We start from the raw sequence: 26874 nt of genomic DNA on the forward strand, positions 1-26874 counted from the left end.
ACTTCAAAGTTTCTGCACAGCAAAGGAAACCCTAAACAACATAAAGAGACAACCCACAGAATGGGAGGAAATCTTTGCAAATGAACCAACTGACAAGGGATTAATCTCCAAAATTTATAAACACCTTCTGCAACTCCATACCAAAAAAAACAAACAAGCCTATCTAAAAATGGGCAGAAGATCTAAACAGACAGTTCTCCAAAGAAGACATACAGATGGCCAGAAAACACATGAAAAGATCTTCAACATCTTTCCTTATTAGAGAACTGCAAGTCAAAACCACGATGAGGTACCACCTTACACCAGCCAGATGGCCATCATCCAAAAGTCTACAAACAATAAGTGCTGGTGAGGGTGTGGAGAAAAAGGAACCCTATTACACTGTTGGTGGGATTGTAAATTGGTGCAACCACTGTGGAAAACAGTATGGAGATTCCTCAGAAAACTAAACATAGAACTATCATTTGATCCAGCAATCCCACTCCTGGGCATCTATCCAGAGAAAACCATGACTCGAAAAGACACATGTACTCCAATGTTCATTGCAGCACTATTTACAATAGCCAAAACACGGGAACAACCTAAATGTCCATCGACAGAGGAGTGGATCCAGAAGATGTGGTACATATACACAATGGAATATTACTCAGCCATTAAAAAGAACGGAATACCAGCATTTTTTGCAACATGGATGGACCTAGAAACTATCATGCTAAGTGAAGTCAGCCATACAATGAGACACCAACATCCAATGCTTTCACTGACATGTGGAATCTGAAAAAAGGACAGACGGAACTTCTTTGCACAACAGATGCTGACTCACAGACATTGAAAGACTTACTGGGAGTTCCTGTTGTGGCGTAGTGGTTAAAGAATCCGACTAGGAACCATGAGGTTGCGGGTTCCATCCCTGCCCTTGCTCAGTGGGTTAACGATCCGGCGTTGCCGTGAGCTGTGGTGTAGGTCACAGACTTGGCTCAGATCTGGCAGTTGCTGTGGCTGTGGTGTAGGCTGGCGGCTACAGCTCTGATTCGACCCCTAGCCTGGGAACCTCCATATGCCGCGGGAGTGGCCCAAGAAATAGCAAAAAGACAAAAAAAGAAAAAAAAAAAGAAAGACTTACTGTCTCCGTAGGAGACAGTTTGGGGGGTAGGAGGATGTGCTTGGGCTGTGGGATGGAAATCCTGTGAAATCAGATTGTGATGATCATTATACAACTACAGATGGGATAAATTCATTTGAGTAATAAAATAAATAAATAAACTTCATGTACAAATAAAAACCTGTTAGGACATAAAAATTAACCTCATTTTAAGGGAAAAGTAAAGTAAAATTCCTAGGCCAAAATCTAAGAATTTTACAAAACCTCTATGACTGAAGATAGAAACACACCTAAAGAATATGGAACCGAAAAGGACCCTGTGGGGCTTCTGGGCACACGAGCCTTTCCGAGTTCCTCATTTATTGTTTTTAGAAACTAAGCTTCAGGCTCCAAGACCTTCCCTGAGTTCCAAAGAGCAGGTGCAAACATTTACAGGGAAGGGAGGGGATGCAAAGACCAAGGAGGAACAGTCAACAGTGACAAGAGACAACAGTGCAGCCTTTGGACAGGGTCCTGGTTCCTCTTCACTGAATATACATAGAAATATCTTTGCCTCCGAACTAAAAACCCCACCAAATGGAAGATATTAGCTACATGATGGAGCATTCTTCATTTCTGAAAAGAGGAAAGGAGGAACCAGTCCTGGGGCCACTAAACACCAGCTTTGAAAGACAATGCAAGCTTGCCTCTACCCTAATCCTTATCTGTGGCCCTATTTCCCACTTCCAAAACCATAAAACCACCTCCTAGTCTTTCCCAAAAGGGGCACAGTCTTTAAGGCATTAGCCTGCTGTGGCCTCCTTTGCCTGGCAAAGCAGTAAAAGCTATCTTTTTCTCCTTCACCCAAAGCTCTGTCTCTGCCTTTCTATTCAGCACTGGTGCACAGAGGCCAGCTTTAGGCAACAAATGCAAAGAAGATCTAAGAAATAGAAAGACATTTCATATTCTCGAATTGGAATACTCAACCAAAATATCAACTCTTAAGCTTGTTTATGAGTGTAATGTGATTTCAAATAAAAATAGCATCGGGCTTTTTTTTTCAGGAGGAATATTAAAGAATAAACAAACGAGAATAGCTTGAAAAATCCTGAACACATGCATTGTTTAGAAGCTAACCCTAACATATGAAAACATTATAGAGCTTCTATAATTAAAACAGGTTTAGAGTTCCCTGGTCACTCAGGGGGTTAAGGATCTGGCATTGTCAGTGCTGTGGCACAGGTTCAATCCCTGGCCCAGGAACTTCTCTGTGCCGTAAGTGCAGAAAAAAAAACGGTGTTAATACATGAATAAAAAGATAGAATGTTGGAACAGAATATAAAGCTCACATATAGACCCTTGAACAGTAAAAATGTAAAATGTGAGGAAGGTAGTATCTTAAATCAGTAGGGAAAAAATGGGTTCCCATTTTTTTAAATAGTGATGATACAACTGGATAGCCATATGAAAAATAATAAAATTTGATTCATTTTTCATACCATAAGCAATATAAATTTCAGATGTATTTGAATGCATATATTTATATCTCAAACAAAAAGCTAATGTCATTCATATAGAGCTTCTAAAAATTGAGAATAAAAAGACCTACAACCCAAGAGAAACTGGGCAAAAGGTATGAAGAGATTCCAGAGAAAAGAGAAATATTAATGTTTTTTAAACATATGAAAAAGATGATCAACTTTTATCATATAAGAAATGTACATTAAAACTTCAGAAAAAAATACTTCAAGAAAAAAGTGGGGTTGAGGAGTTCCTGTTGTGACTCAGCAGAAATGAATCTGACTAGTATACATGAGGACACAGGTTCAATCCCCAGCCTCGCTCAGTGGGTTAAGAATCCCACATTGCTGTGAGCTGTGGTATAGGTTGCAGATGCGGCTCAGATCTGTGTTGCTGTGGCTCTGGCGCAGGCCAGCAGCTACAGGTCTAATTTGACCTCTAGCCTCAGAAACCCCGTATGCTGTGGGTACAACCCCCCCCCCCAAAAAAAAGTGGGGTTGAGTCTTTCTTTTCCAACCATAATGAAGCAACAAGTTTCAGACTTTCCTTATGCCTCAAACAACTAGAAAAATAAAGTATATGAAACAACTATTTTCAGACATTGACAAAAGGCAGCAGGAGAATCTAATTCTGGGGGTAGGGGTGGGAGAAGGAAAACAAATGTGATCATTCTGACTTTCTTCCTAGAGGCCATTTCCAAACAGGGGTGCCAGGAAAGGAAAGCAACAGAGCTTGGTAGTCTCACTGAAGTGAGGAGACAGATGCTGGAGCTCAGGGAGCCCAGAGCAGCTAGAATCTGTGGAGCAGAATATTGGAGCAGAGGGAGCTAGGCAAACTAGAACTCCACCAACCTGCATAAAAGTCCAGTTGAGACTTTGACTAAATTCCAAATCTGAGTACAGTTAAATTCCATAAGGCCAGGTTTAAGAAGGAAGGAGGGAAGGAAGGAAAGAGAAAGACAGAAAGACAGAAAGAAAGGAAGGAAGAAAGAAAGAAGGGAGAGAGAGAGAAAGAGAAAAAGAAAGAGAAAAAAAGAATTAATTCCTTGGACAAAGCCAGTTATCAGAGAACAATAAGCAGAACAATTCTTAGAGCTCACACAGCCTGACATCTTTCAAATTCCCACCAGCCAGAGAGAAAAGATTTCAATAAATGCCTGGGACATACCCTAGGCTATTCTAGATGTACCCTGGAAAAGCTTAAAAACAAACTTCAAAGGGTCACAGTGATTCTAAAGATACATAAAACGTGCCAGAAGAAAGTCCAGCACACTTTAAAAGAATATAATAAAATCCAGGATTCAACAACATATAATCCATAATGTCCACATCCAATCAAAAATTACTAGATATGGGAGTTCCTGTCATGGCGCAGTGGTTAATGAATCTGACTAGGAACCATGAGGTTGCCGGTTCCATCCCTGGCCTTGCTCAGTGGTTTAAGGATCTGGCATTATCGTGAGCTGTGGTGTAGGTTGCAGATGCAGCTCGGATCCCACATTGCTGTGGCGCTGGTGTAGGCCAGTGGCTACAGCTCCAATTGGACCCCTAACCTGGGAACCTCCATATGCTGTGAGAACTGCCCTAAAAAGCAAAATAAATTAAATAGAGTTGGAGTTCCCTAGTGGCTCAGCAGGTTAAGGATCCAGTGTCACTGCTGTGCCTCCAGCTACTGCTGTGGTTCTGGTTCAGTCCCTGACTAGAGAACTTCAGCATGCCATGGGCGTGGCCCAAAAAAATGAATAGAGTTTCAATAATCTTCAGAACAATATCAAAAAGTCTAACATAGGTATGAGTTGAGTCCTAACAAGAGAAAGGGAAAGAAAAATATTTAAATAAATAATAGCTAAATTTTTTCCAAATTAGATAAAAACTATATGCCCACATAACCAAGGAGCTCAATGAAACTACAAGCAGAATAAACAAAAATAAAACCACACAAAGCTACATCATAGTCAAATTACTGAATATCAATTATAAACAGAAATTTCGAAAGCAACCATAGGGAAAAAAGCACATTACATTCAGAGGAACAAAATAAGAATGACTATAGATTTCTCAACAGAAATGCAAAAGATACAAGCAAAAAGATAATGGAATGCATCATTGAAGTACAGAAAGAAAAAAATGTCAATCTTGAATTCTATATTCAGTGGAAGCATCTTTCAAAATCAAAGGTGAAAGAAAGCTTTCTTCAAACAAACAGAAGCTTAAGAGAATCTGCTGCCAACTGACTATACTATAAGAAATGTAAAGGGAAATTCTCCAGACAGAAGGAAAAAGATACCAGATAAAAACCAGGGACCCCCTAAAATAACCTTGGAAATATAAAGTAAATGTAAACTTGGAGAGCACCTAAAATTATAAAATGTGTAGATTTTTAAAAAAAGATATTTTTCACTATTTTTTATTATGCTCAAAACTAAAGCAAATAAAGATGGTCGAAAAGGAACGTCATGGGCTACAATTTTAGGTCAAGTGGTGAGGTTAGGCCTCATTATGAAGGTAATATTTGTACAAATACTTGGAAAAGACAAGGCCAGAGTTGCGCTCTGTAATATCAGCTATTCTAATGTCCTATTGGGTAATCGTAGCTCAGTGAAACATCCCTAGTGGGCAAAACATTTTTATCATGCACTTCAGTAACTAACTGTACCTTAACCCAAAACACTGGCTCTAAGGGAGAAAATTTTAGATATAGTGAGATCTTAAAGAAGCAAAAGAACTTTCTGAGCATTTTAAGAAATTATAAGTCATAACATTAAGGTAACTATATACACCTAATTCTGTTCTCCAAACACCTAGTCCTGGCACCTTTAAATTCCATACATTGTATAACTGACTTCGGGAAGGGTTTCTCATAAAATCATTCCTTCAAGGACTAATAAAGCTAATGTAACTACCCATACTCCACATTCCTTATTAAGGACTCTTTTTTTTTTTTTTAATAAAGTCAGACTTTTCAGCCAAAGCAGTAAGTCTGTTTGGGGAAATTAAAGCCCAGTAAGTGGATAAGTTAGAAATATTTTTAGTCAGAGTTAAGTGCTGGAGTCCCCTTGGAGAATTTATGAAATCATGATACAAAGGCCAAAACCCATCTTCTTCAAGGCCTGTTGATGCTTATGAGTATACATAAATACCTAGCAATGATTGCTTTTTCTGTGGCCAATATTCAGTAAAGACTCAGCTATGATGGTGCCTTATTTATAGATCTTCATTTAGAACTTTGCTACATCCTTCAATATCATTAATAAATCCCAATCCCTGTCCTCAATCCCACTGCACAAAATTTATAAATAGAGAAAAATAATGCTTGCTTCAGCAGCACATACACTGCACATAGGGAAAACAATTCATTATCACAAACTTCAAATAAGTCCCAGAAGGCTGACTCTCCTTGGGACTCAAGAGCAAATAAGACCTCAGGGATTCATTAAAAGTTGACTTTTCTCTAAAAACCTTTGAGGTTTCTTGTCTGAATGTTGCAACATCAGGGACAGTTCTCTGAGTTGATGTCACTGCCGAGACTGTTGCTATGGAAGCATCATTTCAAGTGCATTTCAAAGCTCTTTTCTTGTTCTGTTTTTTATTTTTATTTTTATTTTTATTTTTATTTTTATTGAGGTAAAATTCACTATTTTAAGGATTTTAAGGTATACATATTGGTGTTTTTAGTGCATTCACAATGCTGTGCAACCATCAGCACTATATAATTCCAGAACATTCTCCTGGCTGAAAAAGAAACCTCATATCCATAAGCAATCATTCCCTATTCTCCTAACCCCAGCCCCTGGCAATTATTAATCTGCTATCTGTCTCTGTTGATTTCCATTTTCAGATCATTTCATATGAAGAAAATCATACAGCACATGGCCTTCTGTATCTGGCTTCTTGCACTCAGCATAATTGTTTTCAAGTTTTGTCCATGTTGTAATATATATTAAGTACATCATTTCTTTTTCTTTTTTCAGTCACACCTGAGGCATATGAAAGTTCCCAAGCCAGGGGTCTAATCAGAAGGGCAGCTGTAATCTACATTGCAGCTTGAAGCAACTCTTAATCTCTAACCCACTGAGCGGGGTCAGGAATGGAACCTGCATCCTCACGGAGACAATGTCAGGTCCTTAACCCACTGAGTCACGTCAGGAATTCTGGATATGTCATTTTTGAGGACTGAATAATATTCCATTGTATGGATATACTGCATTTTATTTATCCATGCCTCAGTTGATGGATATTTGAGTTGTTTCATTTGGGGACCATTATAAATAATGCTGCCTGAAGGTCAGCCAGAGGTGAGAGTTTGGAGTTTTCTCAGGTCTTGTCTGAGCATATGCCCAGCTGTAACCAAGTAGGTGGACTTCTAGGTTCTCAGGAAAATGTGGGCTCTTTTCAAAGCCCTTATTTTCAAAAACATCTCATTCCCTAGTTTTTCCTCCCAAGATTTTTGGCTAATCTATTGTTTGCTCCAACTGTTATCCCTTGTGCCAGGTGGCAATGACTAATACATTTTCTTTTAAACATTTTCCACAAATGGCCTCCTCCCCCTGTAGCCTCATCAGCCCTGGGAGTGTTCCATGTTAGACAAAATAGAGGCAAGCAAGCCCTTTGATAGTCTTTCAGAGAGGTCAAAACAAACAACCACAGTTTTTGGAGAATGCGGTCTGTTGTGCTCCTTCCAGTACTGGTGCTTAAACCAGGAATGAAGGCTGTTGTCTTCAATGCCAACACTGAGCTGGGAGCAGGAGATACATCCAGAGTAAGTTAAAATGCCATAAAGCTCTCTTCCCAACATTCAGATTTTTTCTTGATTGTGTTCCCCTAGTTACTACAACCCAGAATTGCAAGCCAGTTTATTGTGAAAGTTTTTTCCAGTTTATTTACTGTTTTGCAGATTGAAAGACTGTAAGTTCCCTACTCTGCCATCTTGGCTAATGTCACTCTGGACTCAACCCTTTTCAAATGTGATATATCCCAGTTGAATGACAAATTATATGACCCTGCTAAGTATTCAGATGATAAACTTTGGAATCAGTCTGGCATCAGTACAAATCCTGGCTCTGCCACTTTCCCAACTGAATGACAGTGGTAAATTTGTTTAACTACTCACTGAACTTCAAATCCTTTATCTTAAAAGAGGGATCATAAACACAACTCAGAGTTGTAGTTATGAATAAATAGTGCCATTTCTGGCACCATATTTTAAGGTACAAAGATTATGATGCAATGTGGATTTCCCTGTCGTTACCACTGCAGCCTGAAGCCTAAAGCAGCATGGTTGGGGCAGGTATTGTTAGTGGAGAGTGTGTGGGTGTGTGGGGGGGTGTGCGTGCACTGAGAGGGGAATCCTATGAAACCATGTTTTTTTGTTTGTTTCTGTTTTTGTTTTTGTTTTGCTTTTTAGGGCCACACCTGCGGCATATGGAAGTTCCCAGGCTAGGGGTCCAATTGGAGCTTCAGCTGCCGGCCTACACCACAGCCACAGAAACACCAGATCCGAGCTGCATCTGGCCCTACACCACAGCTCATGGCAACGCTGGATCATTAATCCACTGAGCGAGGCCAGGGGTCAAAAACAAGTCCTCATGGATACTAGTGGGGTTCATTACCACTGAGCCACGAAGGGAACTCCTGAAACCATGTATTTTAAAAGGCAGCCCAATAAAGTAAGTTATAAACAGTATATGTAATATGATCTCATTTCAGAAAAAAAGAAATATGTATCCATATCTGGAAAGATAGACATTAAGTAGTTCAGAATATAGAGGAAATATGGTATTTTAATTTCTCATTTTTTTCTTACCTACTTATATTTTCTCACTTGCTTCATACATATATAATGCTTTAAAAATCTTTTTAGGAGTTCCCGTCGTGGCACAGCGGTTAACGAATCCGACTAGGAACCATGAGGTTGCGGGTTCGGTCCCTGCCCTTGCTCAGTGGGTTAACGATCCGGCGTTGCCGTGAGCTGTGGTGTAGGTTGCAGACGCGGCTCGGATCCCGCGTTGCTGTGGCTCTGGCGTAGGCCGGTGGCTACAGCTCCGATTAGACCCCTAGCCTGGGAATCTCCATATGCCACGGGAGTGGCCCAAAGAAATAGCAAAAAGACAAAAAACAAACAAACAAACAAAAAAAAACAACAGCACATTACAGAGAGGACAGGATGGACTGGTGTCAGGAGTCCTAGGTTCTAGGTCATGCCCAGGTCTGCCTCTTGCTCTCTCTGTGACCTTGGGTAACTTGAGTAAACTTCTTGAGCTTCAGTTTCCTCGAAGATGAATGCAGCATTCCTCTTTTTCCCTATGCTATGCTGATAAGACATCAAGAAAATCACCCACCTGAGAAATACAGGTGTACAGATTTAAAAAGCTCCAAACTCTAGCAGTGGTTCTCTAATATTAATGTACAGCAGAACCAGCTAGAAAAGCTGTTAAGACTCAGATTACTGGGCCCCATCTCCAGGTTTTTCCATAGGTCTGGGCTGGGCTTAAGGATTTTTTTTTTTCTTTTTACTGCTGGACCTGTGGCATATGGAAGTTCCCAGGCTAGGAGTCAAATTGGAGCTGCAGCTGCCAGCCTACACTACAGTCACGGCAACGCTGGATCCTTAACCCACTGAGCAAGGCCAGGGATCGAACCTGCATCCTCACAGAGACAATTTGAGGTTCTTAACCCACTGAGCCACAACAGAAACTCCTGCCCTAAGGATTTATATTAAAGTTCCCAAGCAGTGCTGATGATGCTGGTCTAGGGACCACATGTTGACAACCACTGAACTAGAGGCAAAGAAAAAAAGCAGAGAATCTTCAGGTTCAAGTTCCAAGTCACCTTTCTTAGTTTTGTGACTTTGAAGAAATCTCTTCATCTATCGGCATATGAGTTCCTTCACCAATTAAAAAATACATACACACACATATTATGATTCTTGCTAATAAATACCATCTGCCCCCAAGATTTTTATGAGATTAAAAGATTTAAACTTGTGAAAAGAATGCATAAACTCTACTGAATTATGCAAATAGCATTAATTATATAAGTTAGGCAACTAAAGTAGCTAGAATTTAAATTATTTTTATTTTAGGAAATACATCTCAGACACAGAGATGTCAGTTTAGATTCCCAACAGTGAAGATTCATGCTTCTAGAAAGCATGTCTGATATTTGAGTCCTTTGCCACTGCAGATGGAGATAAGAGTGCCTTAGTTAGGTACCATGAGATGAATATGTAAATAATAATAATAGTAAACAACATGAGTTAAAATTTATTGAACACTTACTATTTACCAGGTATTGTGGTAATTTAAACCTTACAATCCATGAAATAGCTGCTATAGTAATTCCCAACCTTTCTAAAGCTTTCTAAAAAGCTGGGGCTTCATACAGTCAAATAATTTGCTCAGGGTCACACAGCAAAGATTAGAAGCAGGGTTTCTAAACAATATGCTTACAGTGCTCTTTGTTGATTCATCTAATTTAGACATTATTCATTGATTCAGGGCCTAGAGTAGTAGCTAACCCATGATAGTTATTGCATCATGTTTTGTTTAGGAAATTACTGCCAATTAGATTTGATTGGGATTTAGACCTCTTATATTCCCCCACCCTCAGTTTGCTTCTCTTCTCCCAATGTGGGTATATCACGATTTGCATTTCTCAGCACTTAATGTCTGCTGTGCTATGGTTACATTCCCTTACTTGCTCCATTTTATTTTTTCCCAAAGTAGACATGTCCTCACAGTTTCCTATGTGCCTCTTCTTAATAATTCCATATACTTCAATATCAGGGGTAGAAGCTGACATGAGAAGAAGTCAGGGACAGACAGACTTCTTGAGACCCCAGTACAAAGGGCACAGAGCAGAGGGGATCTGGTTCCCCACTTAATCATTTCTCTTTTGATCTGTGAGTGTCATATTCTATTTCTAGTTCCACCTACTTCTAACCTGACCTAACCTGAATTTGCCTGAGCTCCTCTGAGCACAAAAGGAGCCATAGACCTCATCTTTTTTTCTTAGTTCCCTTATTTTACTCAGAGTAAGTTATAACCCAAGCCTGATATGCCCAATTTTTTAAAAGCTACAGACTTATTCTGATTCTCTAATTTTTCAAGCTACAAAATTCTCAGTTGCTATAATCTAACCTTTCTCTAGTAGAACAATGCCTTCAACCTAGAGTCAGAGATGCTGGCTTTTCAGCAATCATAGGACTTAAGCCCAATTACCAATTTGTTGGACTCAATTTCATATGCAGAATAAACCTAGTTCTTGGCCTAAATACACATAGTGCTATATCCTATTTCTTTTCATCATTTTAAACAACAAACATATATACAGTTTTCCACAAATATATAACTGTAATAGCATGCATGTTTTTTCAGATGTGTAGAATTCCTTGTTCTTTATTCATTTCCTTCCTCATTGACTACCTCAGGCCGTGCCATGGACAGGCCACATGCAGGCATTTAACACAGTCTTCACGGTCTCCTTTTACATCTGTGTGCATTAAAATTCAATTAGGAGTTCCCCTTGTGGCTCAGTGTATTAAGAACTCAACACAGTCTCCATGAGGATGCAGGTTCAATCCCTGGCCTCTCTCAGTGGGTTAAGGATCCGGTGGATCCAGCATTACTGTTGCTGTGGCTGTGGTATAGGCCTGCAGCTGCAGCTCCAATTGGACCCCTAGACTGGGAACTTCCATATGCCACAGTTGCAGCCATAAAGAAAGAAAAAATTCAATTAGCCAAGCTCCATCAGTGCTGATATGCATGGCCTGTCAGGGTGCCCATCATACTCCTTTAAGGAATGGCTTCTCAAGCTCTAAAGTGTTAAGTGTACTTTTTTTAATATTACATTTTAATATTATATAAGCTGTGCCTACATGTTAACCACAATAATGAGATTTGGGGGAGGAGTTCTGTATAGAAGTTTTTAATTCCAAATCAAACTCAAATCTTGAAAACCGATTTTTTGTGTTTATAAAAGTCCGTCACTTATAACCTCGTTTCAGATTTTTTTGCTTACAAAATAACATATTTCTTTTTAATAAAATACAGATATGTCTCAATGAAAAAGTATCATTATAAATGTAAATCACATTGCTTCTAAATACCACTGGTTTGATTAAACTATAAAATGGAAAAGAAAAAAAAAAAGGAATGGCTTCTCAGGAACTCCCACATGATGCTTTCACCCCAACTACTGCCCTCTGATTCACCTGGTAACTGACCTCCCCAAAGTAGGCATTAGATCACAGAGCCTCAAGTCCAGGGAAAAACTAAGGTCAATCTCCAGACGTCTAATGACAATTCACGTTTCTATAACAGACCTATTACATGTTAACATAGATGTTTTTGTGAAAAGTAACTATATTTTCCCCAAAAAACCCCACAAAAATGTAGTGAGAAGAGTGACACTGCTTTATATAAGTTTTGCAAATCTCTTTAATTCCCTTAATAAAAAAACAGATGGAATCTCCTATCTGCCTCTGCATTCAACCCATTGAAATATCACAGATCATGTAGCCTCCAGAAAAGTTTACGTTCATGAAAGAATGAGAGTTAAAGAGCACATAGTGCCAACATTATTATGAAAATAGTTTTGACCTTGCAGATCCCCTAAAAGGGCTTCAAGGACTCTCAGATTTTCCTGGACCTCACTTTGAGAACACTTGCTTAACATCCAATAGACTAACAAAAAAAATTTTTTTGTCTTTTGTCTTTTTAGGGCCGCATCCACCGCATGTGGAGGTTCCCGGGCTAGGGGTCAAATCGGAGCCGCAGCTTCTAGCCTTCCCCACAGCCACAGCAAGGTGGGATCCAAGCCACATCAGCAATTTACACCACAGCTCACGGCAACGCCAGATCCTTAACCCACTGAGCAAGGCCAGGGATCAAACCCACATCCTCATGAATGCCAGTCGGGTTTGCTAACTCCACTAACAAAAAATTTTTAAGTTGAATGGTCTGAACTTTTGATGAAAATGTAGGAATAAAGGAAACTTTGTGCACCACAGCCATTCCAGGAGCAATATACCACTTAAGAAAAGTGCTACCCTATTATCTAGAAATTCTAGTCCTGATGTATTGAAATCCCTTGTAGGACCATAAGGGGAAATGTGCATTATTTGTGGTATAAGGAGCACAGGCAAAATGAATGCTCATCAACAGGCAAGCATGTAGATAAAATGAAATCTTTTGCAGCAGTAGAAATAACACATTATCTGTGTACATAGCAACACAGATGGACTTTAGAGATACAGAGCTGAGTAAAAAATAAAGAGACAATAAAACATAAAATCACTTAAATGTATTCTAATTATAATGCACAGACTTTCAGGCAAAGTACAGAATGTTATAGCAGGCAAATGCTCCTGCAGCAAAAAGTAGAGGAGGCTGCATTAATTACAAAAATTGGAGTTCCCATCGTGGCTCAGTGGAAACAAATCCAACTAGGAACCATGAGATTTCAGGTTCGATCCCTGGCCTCGCTCAGTGGGTTGAGGATCCGGCATTGCCATGAACTGTGGTGTGGGTCGCAGACAAGACTTGGATCTGAGACTCAGATCCTGTGTTCCTGTGGCTCTGGTGTAGGTCGGCAGCTGTAGCTCCAGTTATACCCCTATCCTGGGAACTTCCATATGCTGCCGGTACAGCCCTAAAAAAAATATATATATACAAAAATTATGTTTTGTGGATATCAGGAAGTTGCGGAAGAAATGACAGCAAGATGAATTAAAATTCCCCAAGAGACAGAATGATTTGGGGGTAAGAAGACAATTTCCAGGAATTTATACCCTGGAGAAATTTTCTGCTTCTGGATGCCAACTCACCGTTGGTCTTGGTCCAAGCAGAGGGCCTCTGTGAGGGAAAAAAAAATGAACCACCAAGCTTTTAGTGGTTGTTGCAAGGGTGGAGTGACAATAGGAAATTTGAGAGACTGCAAATGCTTGCCCGGTTTTCCCCATAGGACATTTACTGGGTGCTGGGACTAGACAAAAAACTTCTAAAATGCAAAGTGAAATCTCCTACACTCCGTGGTAATTAGGAAACAAATACACTGCAAAGGAAAGGGCCCTACATTCAAATCACTAACGCAGACTCACTGAGGCTGTCTCTTCTTCAAAGCATTTGCCAGACTGAGAAGCTAAATGCAGTGGGAGTATAATGAGCTAAACTGAAATCCTCTGAATAGAATAAAAGACCCTCTCACAGTCTCTCAGAGTTTAAGGAACAAAGACCTAACAGACTCAATCAAAATCCTGGGGAGATCAGGCTCTAGGAATAGGAAAAACTAAATGTACACTGAATCTTAGTAAAACTCCAGTTCAGATCCTGGTTGGATTCAGTGGTCAGCTCCTTACCCTGTATGCCTAATAGAAGAAAGGGGGACCGTCTTTGGTGAAAGACATCATCCAGAGCATCTCTGGTCCATATGTTCCCTCATCCAAAATGTTCAGCATACAATGCAAAACTTCAAACAGCAGTTTTTGCAAAAAGTAGACAATAGAAGCAGATCTACAGATTACCCCAATTCTGGAGTTACCAGAAAGGATTTTAAAATTACTCATTAATATGATCAAAAAAATAGAAGATGGATGAATTAGGTGAAAGTATGGAGATTTTCACCAGAAAACTAGGATCTCTAAAAAATAATTAAATGGAATTTTCTGGAGCAATGACTACATCCTGGTCCTGACGAGGTGTTAATTACACAGGTGTATGCATTTGTAAGAATCTGTGTATGCATACTTGAGCTTTGTGCATTATACTGTACATAAATTTTGCCTTAAAAGAAAAAAACTGTAAACAAGTATTGAAGTATAGTTAGTGATGTGCGTGCTGAAATATTTAGGGAGACGGATATCAATATTTACAATTGGAAGTGTATCCAAAAGAAAATTAATGGATAGAGGGATGAATAGATAAACATGTAACAAAGCAAGCCAAGTGAAATACTAATGATAGAATAAACTATTACAGATGTTTATTGTAAAATTCTTTCAACTTGGCTCTATCTTTAAGTTAGTTTTTTTGTTTGTTTGTTTTTTGTCTTTTTAGGGCCCCACCTGGGGCATGTGGAAATTACCAGGTTAGGGGTCAAATCTGAGCTGTAGCTGCCAGCCTACACTGTAGCCAAAGCAACACCAGATCTGAGCTGTGGCTGAACCACATTTGCAACCTACACCACAGCTCACAGCAATGCCAGATCCTTAACCTACTGAGCAAGGTCAGAGATCGAACCCTCATCCTCATGGATACTAGTCTGGTTTGTTACTGCTGAGCCACAGCTGGGACTCCTATCTTTAAATTTTTAATACCATATAATGAGAGACTATTATGAATGATGGTATGCAAATAAATTTGACAATTTGGATGAAAAATGGACAAAAAAATTTAACTTATTTAATGTAATGGTTTAAAATATTCTACAAATTCTTTGACACTCCCTTAAAAAGGTGGAGCCCAATTCCTCTCCCCTTGCAGATAGACTGGATTTCATGACTTCCTTCTATTGAATAGGAAAGAAATAGAAGTAGCAGTGGCAACTTCAGAAATTAGGTTATTAAAGGCACCATGGCTCCTGCTTTGCTCTCTCTCAGATCATCAGATGAGAGGTGGAGAAGAGGCCCACGTGGGAAGGAACTGAGATCTCCTGCCAACACCCAACAAGGAACTGAGACTCCCAGAAGATATAAATTAAGCATATATCTGGTGATGGTCTCATATGCAGAATATAAAAACAAATTCTGCAGATCAGAGTTCATGTCGTGGCTCAGTGGAAACGAGTCTGACTGGTATCCATGAGGATGCAGGTTCCATCTCTGGCCTCACTCACTGGGTTAAGGATTCAGTGTTGCCGTGAGCTGTGGTGTAGGTCGAAGATGAGGCTAGGATCTTGTGTTGCTATGGCTGTGGCCAGCAGGTAGAGCTCCAATTAGACCCCTAGCCTAGGAACCTCCCTATGCCATGGTTGCGGCCCTAAAAAAAAAAGACAAAAAAAAATTCTACAAATCAATTTTCAAAAGCCATACAACTCAAGAGAAAAGCAGGCAAAAGACATAAACATACACCTCACAAAAGAAGATATCCCAATGGTCAAAGTGGCCACCTAGGTGTTCCCATTGTGGCAAAGTAGAAACAAATCTGACTGGTATCCATGAGGACGCAGGTTCGATCCCTGGCCTCACTCAGTGGATTAAGGATTCAGTGTTGCCATGAGCTATGGAGTAGGTCAAAGAAGTAGCTCGGATCCTGCATGGCTGTGGTGTAGGCCAGCAGCTGTAGTTCCAATTAGACCCCTGGCCTGGGTACCTCCATACACCCTGGGTGCAGCCCTAAAAAGCAAAAACAAAAAACAAAAACAAAGTGGCCAACTACATTCATCGTCAGAGAAATGCAAGTTAAACCCCAATCCAATGCTATTACACACCTTTTGAAATGGCAAACAAATTTTAATTGCAAAAATGTAAGGATATGGAGCAAATAGGACTCTCACAAAGTGTTGATAAAAATGTAAATTAATACAACCACTTGGACAACGAATAAAGATAAACATATGCAAAGCATTGTGACCCAGCAGTTCCAATATACTAATTCTCTTTGGTATATAACCAACAGAAATGGCATACACAGGGCTTCCCTTGTGGCTTAGCAGTTAACAAATCTGACTAGCATCCATGAGGACGCAGGTTCGATCCCAGGCCTTGCTCAGTGGGTTAAGGATCCAGCGTTGCCGTGAGCTGTGGTGTAGGTCACAGATGCGGCTCAGATCCTTCACTCCTGTGGCTGTGTCATAGGCCAACAGCTACTGTTCTGATTAGCCCCCTAGTCTGGGAACCTCCATATGCTGCAGGTATGGCCCTAAAAAGAAAAAAAAAAAAAAAAGAAGAAGAAATGCATACACATATTCACCATAAGACACAAATTAGAATGTTCATAGTAGCCTTATTTTATTTTATTTGCTATTTTTCTTTTAGGGCCACATCCTTGGCATATGAAAGTTCCCAGGCGAGGGGTTGAATCCGAGCTGCAGCTGCTGGCCTATGCCACAGCCACAGCAAGGTGGGATCCGAGCCACATCTGCAATTTTTTTTTTTTTTGGTCTTGTTGCTATTTCTTGGGCCGCTCCCGCGGCATATGGAAGTTCCCATGCTAGGGGTCGGAATCAGAGCTGTAGCGACTGGCCCACGCCACAGCCACAGCAATGCAGGATCTGAGCCACGTCTGCAACCTACACCACAGCTCACGGCAACGCCGGATCCTTAACCCACTGAGTGAGGCCAGGGATTAAATCTTCATCCTCATGGATACTAACCAAAACTAGAATCTCAAATGTCTATTGAGAATCTCAAATGTCTATTGGTGAATGGATAAACAAATGGTTGTGTTTCTGTGCAATAGAAAGGAATGGAGGAGTTCCCGTTGTGGCGCAGTGGTTAACGAATCCGACTAGGAACCATGAGGTTGCGGGTTCGATTCCTGCCCTTGCTCAGTGGGTTAACGATCCGGTGTTGCCGTGAGCTGTGGTGTAGGTTGCAGACGCAGCTCAGATCTTGCGTTGCTGTGGCCCTGGCGTAGGCCGGCGGCTACATCTCTGATTTGACCCCTAGCCTGTGAACCTCCATATGCCGCTGGAATGGCCCAAGAAATGGCAAAAAGACAAAAAAAAATAAAAATAAAAAAATAAAAAGGAATGGAAATCTGACACACACAACATGGATGAATCGTAGAAATATGTTAAGCAGAGAATCCAGACATAAAAAATATGATACATATGATTCCATTCACATAGAGTACAAAAACAGGCAATAAGGAGGATGATTCTCATAGATGTAATATAGAGCAATAGAAGCTAAACACAAAAAAGTATATACATACGATTCCATTCCTATAAAGCATAAGAAAGGCAAAACTAATGTATGCTATTAGAAGTGAGGATAATGATTACCCTTTGGGAAATGATGGTTATTAGAAAAGAGCACCAAGATGGCTTCTGGGGTGTTAACTAAGGTTCCGTTTCTATAAACGAGATGAGAAGTTATAGGACTATACACTTATTATATGTACATAATAATGTATGTATATTAGTTTCATCAAAAACAAAGTATTTTTAAAAGGAAAAAGAAAATTCATGCATATAAACCAATAATATTTAGCAAAATACATTTGACAAAAACACACACAGTGGAAAGAGACAGAAATGGGAGTGTGGAGAGGCTAACGGGGAATAGAAGTAAAGGATCATTTCTCCTGCTCCCAGGCCTGGATCGCTGCAGTTAGTACACGCAAGACAGCTCCAAATCAGAGTTGGCCTCCAGCCTGTGGATGGGGAGAGAGGCATTGCCAGCCCAAGCATTTGTGGGCCCAGGAATAGAGGCCCACATATCAAATATCTTAAAAAATTAGAAGTTATAAATCAAGCTAGCAAATTGCTAAATAAACTGTGCTCTATCTGCCTACTTTGATAAACATAGACACACACACACACCCCTTAATAATGATCGAGAATGCCAGGTTCACATTTAGAATCCTCAATGTGAGGATTCCCAGCACAGCTAAGTCTCACATTGCAGAAAGCCTCACAATGACATATGTGGATACCCAGGATTTCTAAATTCCATCCAAACTCCCACAACAAGCCATTCCTTAGGCCCAAGTGTGCACACCTGCACAGGCCCTGGACGCAGGCTTGGGCCATCTGGGCAGGGGCTTAGAGTGCCCCAGGTGCCGGAAGAGTGGTCTAGAGCAGGTGCATGGGCTCTGAATGGGCACATCCTCTTGGCCCCATGGACTCTTTGCCTTGTGGGAAGGCCACAGCCGAAGGAGACCAGCATGAAAGCCAAGGTCAGGGCCTCTCCTGCCACATCTCAGGGCAGTACTATAAATCAGAGTGCCCTGTGGCCCAGTGATTGCTTTTTCCAAAGTAATTTCACCAAATTTAAGTGAGTTGGCATTTACTTTACAGTTTACAAAGCATCTTCCCACACAATACTCTTCATCAATCCTCAGAATGTTGTACAATCAATATACCATTTAGTAGATGAGAATACTGAGCCAAAATAACTTCCTGCAGTCACGCAATAAAAAACAAGTACTGCTAGGTCTCCAGTGGGAGACTTTTCCCTCCAAATTTCAAAAATCATGTTCTATTACTCCACACTGCCACCCATCCCCCTGCTTTCTAGAGAACTGATGGGAGCTAAAAATAATTTTTTTAAGAAAGGGTAAATATACGGAAATTGTAAATAAGCAGTTGAAACATTTTAGAGAAGGAACAGAGGCAGGGAAGGGAATGTAACACCAAATACAGATCAGTTTCTGGGAAAGAGCCTGGCCCCAAGCAGAAATCATCACTGGGACAAAGAATACTATGTAGGAGCAGCAACTCTAGCTGAGTCTTAGGGGCTCCATTCCCACCCCAAACCACAAAATGAGGGCCTTCAGCATATTCAAGCAATCTCCACCCAAATTCTACACCAATTACATGGGGGGCCTGCTCCACAGCCCTCCTCCCTCCACCAAAAATACTTTATTAATGAGAGGGCAGCATAAAGCCACAGGCTGTATCTGCTCAGTGACAGTCCTGAGGGCAGCCTGGCACCAGCCCCAGATGACACCGGACCCTCCTCCAGTGAGGACCCACTAGGCTAGGCCTGCCTCTAATTACCAGGTGCCTGGCTCAGGGCCTGGCCAGTTATTTAAAGAACCAGTGCCCGCTCCTCACACAGATGTCCATGAGGCGGGGCGGGGTTGCAGGCACTGTCTGCTGAAAGCCGGCTACCTGAAGCTGCCAACTCCTGACTCCACTCTCCTAGAGCCCTCCTGCCACCTCTGCGTCCCAAGCTCGGCAGCATCATGTCACTCGCGCACACAGCTGCAGAGTACATGCTCTCGGATGCCCTGCTGCCCGACCGCAGGGGCCCCCGCCTCAAAGGACTGCGCCTGGAGCTTCCCCTGGACCGCATGGTCAAGTTCGTAGCCGTGGGCTTCCCCTTGTTGCTGATGTCCCTGGCATTTGCCCAGGAGTTCTCCTCAGGTAAGTGGCTTCCAAGACCCAGGGTACAAGAGAGACTCACTCTGCCTGGTCCCTTAAGTGAGACAGGCACCGCACTGGCTGAATGACTTGGGCCAGGCATCTCCTGAAAGGCAGACTGTGCATCAGTTCAGGGCATCTGCAAAGCGGAGGCACCAAAACACTTTGAAAGTCATTTCCAAAATATTGCAATAAAAAATATTTAGTGTTAATTTCAGTATGTATATTGTGTCATTGAAATAATTAAACTTTTATTTTGATTTTCGTGTAGATGAAAGAGATTAGGATCCTATAATCTTTGCAAGACTTTTGACCTCTAGGGGTCTTAATTAGCCAAGCTTTAGATAAATCCCTTATCTTCTCGTAGCTTCCTTCCTCCAGGGTTACTGACTTGAGAACATAAGTTAAGTTCCTGGCATAGCCTGGCTCATCACAGGTGCTGAATAAATCCATTCCATTCTCTGAATAAGTTCATTCCATGAACTGCAGCTATACTCACAAACATTAACAAACACACATATCTAGTGTTCCAGGTGCCAGATTAACTCAGCAAATCTACCCCTTTATTAAAGACAAAGTGGACTTTCTGAGAATTGGGATTTCTGCCTTTCTTCTCTGGCTGTTTGGTGAGCTTACACCCTTTCCCAAGGAGGTTTGTCCCCCTCCCACTGCCTCGTCATTCACCCACAGTGCTGAGCCCAGAAAACTGGGGCCTGGGAATAAGAAATTGCCTGCCAGATACAAAAATTAGCAGAATGGACAAGGCCAATCCCAAAAAGCACTTAGCTGCATGTCCCCTGGATTCCCATCCCTCCACCCCAACTCAGGGCTGCCTCAAAACTATGTTCCTATTCCAGGGTCACCCATCAGCTGCTTCTCTCCTGGCAACTTCAGCATCCGGCAGGCTGCCTACGTGGACAGTTCCTGTTGGGACTCACTGGTTCACCATGAACAGGATGAGTCTGGCCAGTTCAAGACAAAATCCCTCTGGCCTCACAAGGTAAAGCCGGCTGGGACCTTACCAGGCCGACTTCATGGCCCAGTGGGAGAGAGGGGTGGAACTGCCTTGTTCTGGTCTCTCCTGCCTCTTCACCACTTGCCCCTGCTTTTATATTTTGGTCATTAACTTTCATGTTTCAGACATTCTTCAAATATCTGGTAATATTTGCTCACCCACTTTAATGTGATTGCAAGTTTTGTGCCTAAGGTTGAGGCTGTCAGTTTAAAGTAATCCTTTTGGGCCATTGCACAGGGAAAACCTCAAATATTGATATCTACTATCATTTCTTTTGGGTTGATTGGTTTTCCCAGGAATTAAATCCCTTATTTATGCATTCAGTATTCACTCAACTTATCCCTTTTCTCAGTATGGTCCTCCTGCCTTCAATGGACTCATGTGCAGAATCTTTCCAGTTTAATATTTCAAAGAACAAACCACAGGACTTCTAGGAGAGGGAAAGAGTGGTTGGCTGAGTGCATCATGTTACAGAAGGGATCCGCATGTCTATTTTCTCAACATTCCCATCTCCAACCGCACCTACACCCCCATTTTTAGACATACCTCGTATCTCCAATTCCTGAGTCTTCCTTTTCTGTGGTGAAAAAGAGCTTGGCTGCCCCCACCTCAACTCTGCATGCTCCTCTCAGGCTGGCACCTTCTCTCATGCACCTGCTTCCCAGATTTTAGTGCTTTGTTATTCTGGTGTCCTCTCCTATTTCTTTCATCCTTATAGGATGGGTCCCTTTATTGTCTTTATAGTGCGGTTTCATAAGGCAGCAGAAGTAATATGGATGCTCAATTCACATTTTAATCAGAAGTCATTCATAACATTTTCTAGTTATGACAATGTGCAGGGCCTCAAAATGCCATAGTTCGAGGACTCAGACCAAATCAGAGACTTAGTAAAAAGAGTTCATGAGATGTCTGTCCTTGAAAGTGTTAAAGCAGGATCTAGATGGCAAGTTCCAGGTACATGCCAAGAGGGGATTTGTGTGTCAGAAAAGAGTCAAGCTGTCTAATCATCACATCACCTGAGAGCTCTTTAAGCCCAGATTCTCTGGCTTCACTTTACACCTACTGAAACAGAAGCTCTAGGGGTGACGAGTTTATTTTCAAGAAATGTCATTTCTTAGGAGTGAAAGGTTCTAATTTTTTCTCATGCCCTAGAATACCTTTCCTAACCTGTCTCTCTAGTTTAGTTCCAAAACACACACACAACCAAATATGCAACCCTGTCTCTTTTTGTTTGAACTGTCCTCTAAAATAAAAAGCATCCCAGGAGTTCCCATCGTGGCTCAGTGGCTAACGAATTCGACTAGGAACCATGAGGTTGTGGGTTCAATCCCTGGCCTTGCTCGTGGGTTGAGCATCCGGCGTTGCCGTGAGCTGTGGTGTAGGTCACAGACGCGGCTCGGATCTCCAGTTGCTATGACTCTGGCGTAGGCCAGCGGCTACAGCTCCAATTCGACCCCTAGCCTGGGAACCTCCATATGCCATGGGAGTGGCCCATGGCAAAAAGACCAAAAAATAATTAATTAATTAATTAATTAATTAAAATAAAAAGCATCTCTGGTTCAGGAGATGCCATAGTCAGTAATCATTAAGGGAATAAGATCCAAAATCAGACTGCCTGGCTCCAAACCTTGCTCACTCACCTACTAGACCTGTAACCCTATACAGGTTACTTCACATCTTCATGCTTCAGTTTCTCTGTCTGTAAAGTGGAGATACTAACGTACCTACTGATAGCACCCTTGAGGAGATGGGATGAATAATGCACATGAAGCACCTGGCACAAATGTCACTTAACAGAACCTCTACAAGTAGAGTTTTTACTGTGGGCAAAATAGTGGGTCCAACCTGTTAGGTGTAGTGAGTGTTGAGGAAATATAAGGAAGCAGTCAGAGAAAGAAAAGTGGAAGATTGAGAATGAAGACCCTCTCTCCTAGGATGCCATGACCACCACTGGCCATGATCTCTAGTTAGCCTAGTTTGCTATCCAAAGTAACATCCAACATGCATGGGGAAGGGGAAGGAAGCTAGCTCCCTTTCCCTCTCTCTCTCTCTCCCCCCACCCCCTGACCCCCTGCTCAAGCAGGAACAGGAGTGAGAGCCCCTCACTCAGCATTCTCTCCCCGAGGTCTCAGCCCCCTGGGCCCCCTCCTCAGCTAACTCTTGCCCCACAGGCTCTCCCCTATTCCCTACTGGCCCTGGCCATGGCCATGTACCTGCCAGTTCTGCTCTGGCAGTATGCAGCCGTGCCAGCCCTCAGCTCAGATCTGCTGTTCATCATCAGCGAACTGGACAAGTCCTACAATCGTGCCATCCGCCTGGTACAGCACATGCTGAAGATCCAGCAGAAGAGTTCGGACCCCCATGTGTTCTGGGATGAGCTGGAGAAGTGAGTTGTCTCTCCTACTCTTTTCTGAGAGACTCTGTCGAGCACTAAAATGATATCCTTGCAGAGTAATTTTAAACTATCTTCTGTGCCATCCTTCCCAAGAATTCAAAGTGCCTAACACATCATCTCCTTAACTGTCTATCACTTCTGTACAGAGAAAGGGAAAAAGGACTCTGCCTTCAGTTTACAGCTGAACCCACTGAGACACAAAGGGGTTGTTAACCTCTAAAATATCACTTTTTCAGGACCTGGAATAGTTTCTCCCAAGGCCAACACAGAAAGAAATATACAAATTCTCCCAAATAGTTTTCCTTAGGCTTTCCACACACCGTCATCAACTGCTTTCTCAAACTTCTTGTGAACTACCAAGTGACAGAAACCTTCCACTCCACCTAGGCAGCCTCTTTCTTTTCTCCTGAACCAACCATTCATTTATTTAAGCATTCGTCTGTCCCACACTGAGCACCAGACACAGCTCTAGGTGCTATGGATATGTTGAGAGGGGGCAGAGGCTTATATTCGATTGAGGGAACACAGACAATGAATAAGCATAACACAATGTAGAGTATATGGTGGAAGATAAGTGATGTAAAGAAAACTAAGGCATGGAGTTCCCTGGTGGTTCAACGGGTTAGGGATCCAGCATTGTTATTGCTAAGGCTCAGGTTGCTGCTGTGGTGCGGGTTCAGTCCCTGGCCTGGGAAATTACATATGCCCAGGCTCAGCCAAAACAATACAAAAAACAAAAACTAAGGGCAGGGTAAGAGACTCAGGAAAGCTGAGAGGTGGGGTGAGGGAGGGAGGTGCAGCTTTAAATAGAGTGGCCAGGGCCGGCCCCCTGAGCACAGTTGAACTAGGATCTGAAACCATATTCTGCCTCAAGTTTGTACACATCTCTGTTCTCTGGAACAGTTCCTTTCCCACCCATCTTTCTGAACCCTATCTGCCTTTTGAAGGCCAGTCTGAGACAGTATTCTCCACAGAGGTTTCTGAACACTCCAGCCCACACTGTTAGTGTCCCTCCCAACTTTTACAGCTACCATAGTTTGTGGCCATCATTTTAGCAACAAATCAAGCATTGTTTTTACTTCTTATCTGCAAGGCTCATCTGCCCCTTCCCTACAAGCCAATTTCTAGGCTTCAGAGCAGAGACTGGATTCCATGTACCTAAAATACCACAGCTCTCAACAAATACTTGTTAGCACACTTATTTTTATAAACTGAATGAACTGGCCTAAAAGTGATACACAAAGTAAACAGACTGAGAACCAGAACATGGTTACCTAGACTCCCAGTCCAGGGAGTCTTAATGCTTCCTGAGGATCTGATTTCAGCTTTTATTTAGATTTAGTCTGCAAAAATCCAGAGTGACCATTCATTATTCAAAGATCATTCACTGTGTTTACGGCATTGCACTCGTTTCTTGGAGAATTAAGATACATTCACATACCTCTTTTTAAAAGGGGAAAGGAGTGGTTATGCTCGAAGGCAGATATCCACATGAGCCAAGAATGCCATGTTGGACACAGAGGTTCTGTTACTTCCCTACGTGGCCTCCTCAGGGTACAGATCTAAATGGTCCCTCCTAATCATGCCTCCTTTCTTCCCCTGCCCAGGGCTCGGAAGGAACGATACTTTGAATTCCCCTTGCTAGAACGGTACCTGGCATGTAAGCAGCGCTCACACTCACTAGTGGCTACCTACCTCCTGAGGAACTCCCTCTTGCTCCTCTTCACCTCGGCCATCTACCTGTACCTTGGCCACTTCCACCTGGATGTCTTCTTCCAAGAGGAATTCAGCTGTTCCATCAAGACCGGGCTGCTAAGGGACGAGACCTACATCCCCGATCTGATCACATGCAGGCTGACCTCCTTGTCTGTCTTCCAGATTGTTAGTCTCGCCAGTGTAGCAATATACACCCTAATGGTTCCAGTGATAATGTACAACCTCACACGGCTATGTCGGTGGGACAAACGACTCCTATCCATCTATGAGATGCTCCCTGCCTTTGATCTCCTCAGCAGAAAGATGCTGGGATGTCCCATTAATGACCTCAATGTGATCCTTCTTTTTCTCAGAGCCAACATCTCTGAGCTCATCTCCTTTAGCTGGTTGAGTGTCTTATGCGCACTGAAGGACACAACCACCCAGAAGCACAACATCGACACAGTGGTTGATTTCATGACTTTATTGGCTGGCTTAGAACCCTCAAAACCTAAACATCTCACCCACGGGATGTGTGATGAAAACCCATAGTTAAGAAACCGTGAAGCAAGACGTTTTATGGAAATTAAAAATCTCTCCCCTTCTTCACAATCCTCCCACGCTGATATACAAAAACATCCGCTCTAGGATTGCTAAGCTTGGATTTAGCTGAATCATACGTCAGTATTGTTATCCCAAAGGTGAGAAGATATAATCAATACATGGAAACACATCTGAAAGTTGGAGATAAAGAGTTTAAAAACTAGGGAGTTCCTGTTGTAGTGCAGTGGAAATGAATCCAACTAGGAACCATGAAGTTTCGGGTTCGAGCCCTGGCCTCGCTCAGCGGGTTAAGGATCCAGCGTTGCCGTGAGCAGTAGGTCACAGACGTGGCTCAGATCTTGTGTTGCTGTGGCTGTGATGTAAGCTGGCAGCTGTAGTTCCGATTAGACCCCTAGCCTAGGAACCTCCACATGCTGCAGGTGGGGTTCCCCCCCCCAAAAAAAAAAGTTTAAAAACTAAAAAAACTAGGTCTAGGGCATAATATAAAGATGGGGACAAAAACTAAAACTAAAAGAAGTGTAGCCATTGTACAAAGGAAGAAGGTTCTGTAGGCTATTTATGGAGGCAGTTTCTTCTCACTGTTTTTATTTACTCCTTGGCCTTTCCAGGATATACGTTCAGTTTACCTCAAAGAGCAAAGGGGGTAATCTGATAAGAAAATAAAGATATGAAATCCCTGGAAACCCTCTGGTGTGCCTCAAATCCCAGGAATTTGCCCAGCCTGTTTTGTAGAAATCACTGATCTTGCCCAGGCACTCTGGCCTGCAAAGTGGTTCAAGAGATACTGTTGACAGGAATTTGTAATCTGCTATTGGAGCTTAAGGCCAGGGTCATGCATCAGCTATGTTTGGAGCCTAGAGGTGTATAGATAATGCTTTTTTCATCATTTACACCAGGAACTCACTTCACCAAAGACTGGGAGTATGGCCTGCGGACCCCTTCACAATTCTTAATGAGCCCAGATATGCTTTTAATATCCCAGGGGATGCTCTACCTCCACTTACAGCGAATCACTGATAGCAGCCACTTAAAACTAACAGGATAGACACTTAAGTGCCGTTGGGCCCCATCTCTCTCTTCTGCATCTTAGCCTCTAACTCCTATTCCTATGCCCGGATTTAATAGGGCCAGGCTCAGCCCACAATATCATGCTGTCTCTCATTTGCTATTTCTTTTTTTTTTTTTTGATTTTTTTTTAATTGTCTTTTTAGGGCTACACCCACGGCATATGGAGGTTCCCAGGCTAGGGGTCGAATCAGAGCTGTAGCTGCTGGCCTACACCACAAACACAGCAACACCACATCCGAGCCTCATCTGCAACCTATGCCAGAGCTTACGGCAATGCTGGATCCTTAACCCAGTGAGCGAGGCCAGGGATCGAACCTGTGTCCTCATGGATACCAGTCAGATTCATTTCCACAGAGCCCCAATGGGAACTCCTCATTTACTATTTATTTCTAGAGCTGCATGTGATGTATTTCTTCAGAGAATTTTTGCATAAGTCATTTACACCATTCTTCACATAGGTAAGTAGAAAGAGACAAATTTAGATACATTTACCTAAAACAGCAAAGGG

At 42.0% G+C, this 26874-nt stretch overlaps 1 protein-coding gene across 1 annotated transcript; it reads left to right on the top strand.

The window, feature by feature from the left end:
* The first annotated feature begins 19433 nt into the window (after positions 1-19433).
* On the top strand, positions 19434-25528 carry PANX3 (pannexin 3). Its single transcript, XM_047753559.1, has 4 exons — positions 19434-19632; positions 20487-20629; positions 22816-23030; positions 24647-25528. The coding sequence occupies exons 1-4, from the start codon at positions 19452-19454 to the stop codon at positions 25284-25286; spliced, it is 1179 nt and encodes a 392-aa protein (XP_047609515.1). The 5' UTR covers positions 19434-19451; the 3' UTR covers positions 25287-25528.
* Positions 25529-26874: the final 1346 nt, after the last annotated feature.

The sequence above is a fragment of the Phacochoerus africanus genome, chromosome 11 (genome assembly GCF_016906955.1).
Source record: "Phacochoerus africanus isolate WHEZ1 chromosome 11, ROS_Pafr_v1, whole genome shotgun sequence".
Taxonomy (NCBI): Eukaryota; Metazoa; Chordata; class Mammalia; order Artiodactyla; family Suidae; genus Phacochoerus; species Phacochoerus africanus.

Excerpts from the sequence above, each read along its gene's own strand:
- PANX3 (XM_047753559.1), top strand. The coding sequence starts at position 19,452 with ATGTCACTCGCGCACACAGCTGCAGAGTACATGCTCTCGGATGCCCTG. Across the intron at positions 19,633-20,486 it reads TGCCCAGGAGTTCTCCTCAG|GGTCACCCATCAGCTGCTTC; the intron begins GTAAGTGGCTTC and ends TTCCTATTCCAG. Across the intron at positions 20,630-22,815 it reads AATCCCTCTGGCCTCACAAG|GCTCTCCCCTATTCCCTACT; the intron begins GTAAAGCCGGCT and ends CTTGCCCCACAG.